General features: G+C 33.9%; 1 protein-coding gene across 1 annotated transcript; it reads right to left on the bottom strand.

Moving 5' to 3' along the window:
* Positions 1 to 1,588: 1,588 nt before the first annotated feature.
* Positions 1,589 to 4,609, bottom strand: LOC120143015 (LRR receptor kinase BAK1-like). The gene is made up of 4 exons (XM_039157446.1): positions 3,921 to 4,609; positions 3,241 to 3,501; positions 2,282 to 3,157; positions 1,589 to 2,180 (listed from the first exon to the last, which is right to left on the bottom strand). The coding sequence occupies exons 1-4, from the start codon at positions 4,336 to 4,338 to the stop codon at positions 1,696 to 1,698; spliced, it is 2,040 nt and encodes a 679-aa protein (XP_039013377.1). The 5' UTR covers positions 4,339 to 4,609; the 3' UTR covers positions 1,589 to 1,695.
* Positions 4,610 to 5,533: the final 924 nt, after the last annotated feature.

Genomic DNA, 5,533 nt, shown 5'->3' with positions numbered 1-5,533 from the left:
TATTCACAATAATTCACTTAACTTTTCAAACTTCCACATTTAGCCACCAATAATTATTTCTTTACAATCTGTCCGAATATTTCAAAAGAAAAAATCAAAACGGTTCTTTGCTATTTCACTCAAATTTCATATCAATCACCATTTTGAACCATTTTCACAATATTTTCATACTAGTACATCGACATTGCATAATAGTCATTTCATCACTATTTTTTCCTAAGACTTTTGAAATGGTCCCTAAACTTGTAAAACTTTCCAAATTGATCCAATTAAATCTTCTAACATTAAATTTCAGCATAGGTTCATCAACTCTCCAACATTTTACATCTTAATCCCTCAATTTCTCAAGTATGCAAAAAAGGTCCTAACAACCTAACAAAGTTTCAATTTGGTCCAAAACACAATTCCAAGTACATAGGATCAATCTTATAATTCTTCACTATGGTCGAATATTAGGGGACTTGTTTCTAATAATCTCCAATTTGATTCAAGCATGTACACATCATTTCGATTTATTCTCAATCATTTTCATATCAAAAACTAATCAAACTCAACATTTTCTCAAGAATATCCATACTAGCCGAATCTTTCTTTAAGCCATTCCATTGATTTCCCATCAAGTTTCATAATTGTAAATGATTCTACTATACTCCCAACATCAAAATCTCATCTTATTTCAATAAATTCTAACTTCCTCTTCATCCATCATATTCATGAAACCAACACTTCAAAGTAAGAAAACAATGAATTTTTTACACCAAATGAAAGAGAATTTGATGCAAGTTATTTTTCTATTTCATGTCTTAATCCAAAAATCAACTAAAATGACTTGAAAAAATGAAAAGAATTTTTTTCTTCACCTTGGAAGCTCACGGCAGCAGCTTGAAGAAGAGAGAGTTTCATGAAAATTCTTCATAAAAATCTATGCACACATGGCTTAAAATCTAATTTAAAATTCATTTTGGTCCCAAAATTCCTTTCTACCCTTAATGAATCAATATATTTACCACTTTGTCGTGCTTTCATCATCATTCTTACATCAACATATACATATAAACACTTGTTTGATTAATTTTCATCTTGGTCCTTTTACTTTTCTAAAATTTTAATTGGGTCACTTTAATTCAACTATCCCGCTTTAACATGGAAAATCGACTTAAATTCGTTGATCCATGTTGAATTATACTGTTTAAAAATATCATAATAATATTACTAACCTCCTACTATCATCCTTCAAATTTTCATAAACTTTTGATTCAATCTGATTATTCGAATATTTTATCAAACTTTATCGCTTCATAGCATTTTAGACAAACTCCGAATCAAAATCTGAATTCCATAAAACTTCATTCTTAAGAATGAACTATTCCTCAATGAAATAATTTTTTTTAGAAAAATTACCACTTTGCTCCTTGAACTTTTTTCAAGTTTCTGTTTTGGGCACAAAACATTTAAAATTTACATTTTGATCCTTGCCAAAATTATGGGTTATTACCTAAATCATCGTGGTTATAGTTTAACCTAAAAGTATCTAAAATATATCACTATTCCTCGTATATCCGTATACAATTTGTTCTTATTAGTCCCCGTCAAAATGAAACTAAATTGCAACAAACGAAAAGCATTTTCAGAAATCTATTTGATCATATCATACATATCATGCTATCGCTTTTTCAAGTTAAAAAATAATGTACATCAAGAACTCAATAAACTGCAGTCATCTAGCTCTTTAATTATTGTCACCATGCTAGGTCTATCTTCAGGGTGTTCATTGGTGCAACGAATTGCGATTTCCCCCAGCTTAGCTGCCATGTACTCTGAAAATTCTCCTCTTAGATTTTTGTCAACAAAATCTTCAAACCTGCTAGATTCTGCTCCCAATCGCATTGAGCTTGTGAGTTGAAGTTTACCAGACAGGATTTGGAGAACAATCACTCCAAATGCAAATATGTCGGTCTTATCCGTAAACCGGCCGGTCATAACGTATTCTGGTGCTAGGTAACCCATGGCAGCACTTACTTTAAGAGTTGAGTACACAATGTCATCAGCAAGAATGTTGTGCAGGCCAGAGTCTGCAATCAAGGGGTTGAATTGGTGGTCAATGAGAACTTTCTCTACTGATATGTTGCGGTGGACTATCAGTAGCTTGCTTCCTTCACTTCTATGTAAATATTCAATACCTGTTGGAGACAAAAATGCAGAGAAATTAGTCAATGAGAAATGTTTGGGGTCCTTTGATCTTTTAGGCCTCATAACCGGATCGAAAACTACGTAAACTAACCTTTTGCGATGCCGTTGATGATAGATATCCTTGCTGGCCAATCGATAACCGGTTCGCCTCCATCTTCTACGTCCAGATATTTCGATAGATTTCCCTTCGAAACGAAGTCATATATAAGAAAGCATTCGCCTTTGGCCTTTGAGCAGCAAAAACCTCGGAGCGTAACGAGGTTTTCATGTCTCAAGGATGTTAATAAGTGCAAGCCCTTAACAAACTCTGCTTCTATATATTTGCAGCTGGTCACGTTTATGCTCCTAATGGCTACAAGTGAACCATCTCTTAGAACCCCTTTGTAGACAGATGAGAAATTGTTCTTCCCCAGTAAGTTCAACTCGGAAAAGCACCGAGTTGCGGACTCGACTTCTTCTAGATTGAACCTAAACTTATCGAAATGTTCCCTGGAAAATCCAATGTCGTTCCATCGATCACCCAATGGATCCCATCCGTGTGAGTATTCAAGTGTTACAAGTGGAGAAACACTTCCATTCCTTTGAAGTTCCTTTGCCTGGTCAGTGCTAAGGCGCCCATCAGAAGATTCTGATGTATTCCCAATCTTTTGCTTCTTCCTACGGTAGCGAAAGAGTGCAAGAAATCCGGCAACCGTAAAAACGAAAACACCTGTAATCACCCCCGAAATAACAGGTAACATCTGCAATCTCGACGGATTCGAACAACGAGTGCGGTTACAACGTCCCTGGTTATCTAATGTATGTGAGTTAACTAGTGGAACTGTGTCATTTAGATGTGATGAGGACGGTCCGAGCTGGTTGATGTTCATGTTATCGAAACGAGTGCAACTTCGCAACGTCGGAAAGCCTGTCCCACATAGACCAGGATTGTTCTCACCATGGAATTCTCCATTCAATCTCTTCAGACCTTGGTTTTCATTCATTGCAGACTACGAATCAGTCTAAGCTAACATGAAGAACGTGAATTATACAAGGAGAAATCATAGTTACCTTGAGGGACATTGCCATAGAGCGTATTGTTTCGGACATCTAGAGTTTCCAATTGCCGATTATTAGCTAATCTTAATGGAATTTCACCAGAGAGGAGATTGAAGCTCAAGTCAACTCTTCTTAGCATCCCCAAGCTCCCTAAGCTTGCTGGGATTTTACCACTTAGTCTATTATGTTGCAAAGAAAGTGCATTTAATCCCTTTAACTCCCCTATCTCCGTAGGTATATTCCCTGTTAGCTGGTTGCAACATAAATCTACAACTACAGGGCAAAAGATTTATTGTTAAAACAAGTGTATGAACACTTGAATCCCATATATCTTATAGTTAAACGATGGAACTCAAAAAGGCATAATATTAAAATTAGCTCACAAACGCTTATTTATTAGAATGATCATTTTGATTTTCTTTTTTTTTTCAGAAGATTTCCTAAAAAAACTTTGATTAAATATTTCCTTTGACCCTTATTATTTTATTCTAAAGTTGTTTGACCCTAACATTTCATTTTAAGATAAATATTTTTTTTTTATTTTGGAGTGTATCCAAAATGAAATGTTAAATCTAAAATATTTAAAAGAAATATAGATCAAAATAATCATTTTAATATAAGTTTAGAGATTAATTTTGGCATTATACTAACTGAATAAATGAAAATGTTCAGAAACAAAATGATGAACTAACCTTGTAAACCAACCATGCTACCAATCTGAGGTGGGATGGGACCAGACAGATTATTAACATTAAGATAAAGATCAGTCAACTCTTGAAGGTTTGAGAGCTCTTCAGGTATTTCACCAGACAGAGAATTGTAATGCAGGAACAAACCAGAGAGACACTTGAGACCATCGACGGCAGGCGATAATTTACCAGTGAGACCCTTTCCCTGTAAAGAAATGTTAGCCACCTTACGGTGCTCGTTACAGGCCACGCCGACAAAAGAACCGCCGCAAGGGTCGCCGTCGCTCTTCCATGACTCGAGGACCATGTTTGTTGGGTCTAAAGAAGCCTTCAGCTCCATTAGAGATCTAAGCTCCGTGTTCCCATTAACCGAAAGTGTGAACGTAAGAGAGAGAAAGATAAGAAATTGGGAGATATTCATATCTTTTTTTAACACAACTCTTCTTTGTTTGATAACAAATGAAAGCTCAAAGACAAAAAACCCATATCTGTTACTTCCTTTAAGATTAGGAATTCAGAAGAATAAGAAGAAGATAGTGAGAACAGAGCGGTGAGAAAGAGACAGAAGGGAAGAGAAGTGTAAAGCTTTAGTGCCTGTCAAAGATAAAAACAGAAAATGCACCATTAATAGCGGCTTGAGTGCATGTTCCCATTCAAAATTTAATACCAAGTTGATAAAGAAATATGAGAGAAGTTATGATGATGACAGCTAGCCATGCTGTGACCATAGGAACATTTTTCCTATTTTAGTTTAGTTTTGGGTAGAGGACACAACTGATATCTAGATTATAGTTAATTATTTTGTTGAGCGATTATTAAAAGTTATAAAATAATTATTTAATTATTCATATATTTTAAATTTATCATTTTCTATTGAAAAATGATAATTATATGAGCTGAACGTTAATTTACTGAGTGTAATATGATAAATCATGTTTTAATAATGTCTATCAACAATATAATATTTTAATTATTGGCTCGACGATATAATGTAAATGGAGACTCAGTAAAATAATATCCAACTCAGATAACCGTCAATATTTTAACAAAAAAAATAAATTTGAAACATATAAATAGTTAAGTGACCATTTTGTAACTTTTAATAGTTAGGAGACTTAACAAAATAATAATGTATAGTTAGTGGATCATTTATGTACTTTACTCTTTCGTTTTATCAGGTCTGATTTCCGGGAAGTTAAAAATACATTATCATGCAATGCATTAACATTACTAAATGAATGATGAGTCTTCATTTCAAATTGTTTTGACTTAAAAAATAAACTTTATAAAACGACTAAAAAGTAAGCTTCTTTCTACCTAAAAAGTAAGACTAGTAAATTGCAGGGAACCCAACGCATGACAAGTGTGAATTTCAAAAGTTAGAGATTTGTTTTTGGACAAATATTCATTTAGGTTGCCAAATTATATTGTTTTAGTTTTGCAGTTGTTAGCTATTAAATATAAAGAAATCTAGTCCTAGCCATAAGGATATGTAATATAGTCCTCATCTCCTACTTAATTTGAAAAGTGTTGATAGAAGTCAATGGGAGTTGGGTAGGGGTACCTAACAAAAACATTGTCTCGCACATGGAGATTGATTATATAGTTATAAAGAT

This window comes from Hibiscus syriacus, unplaced genomic scaffold, assembly GCF_006381635.1.
Source record: "Hibiscus syriacus cultivar Baekdansim isolate YM2019G1 unplaced genomic scaffold, ASM638163v2 tig00002237_pilon, whole genome shotgun sequence".
NCBI classification, from domain to species: domain Eukaryota; kingdom Viridiplantae; phylum Streptophyta; class Magnoliopsida; order Malvales; family Malvaceae; genus Hibiscus; species Hibiscus syriacus.
This window is presented reverse-complemented; position numbering and strand designations above follow the sequence as displayed.

Bases quoted from the DNA above. Each gene is read 5' to 3' on its own strand.
- LOC120143015 (XM_039157446.1), bottom strand. From the start codon at position 4,338: ATGAATATCTCCCAATTTCTTATCTTTCTCTCTCTTACGTTCACACTT. The intron at 3,502-3,920 runs GTTAGTTCATCA...TTTGCCCTGTAG, and splicing joins TAGCATGGTTGGTTTACAAG to TTGTAGATTTATGTTGCAAC. The intron at 2,181-2,281 runs GTTAGTTTACGT...TGTCTCCAACAG, and splicing joins CATCAACGGCATCGCAAAAG to GTATTGAATATTTACATAGA.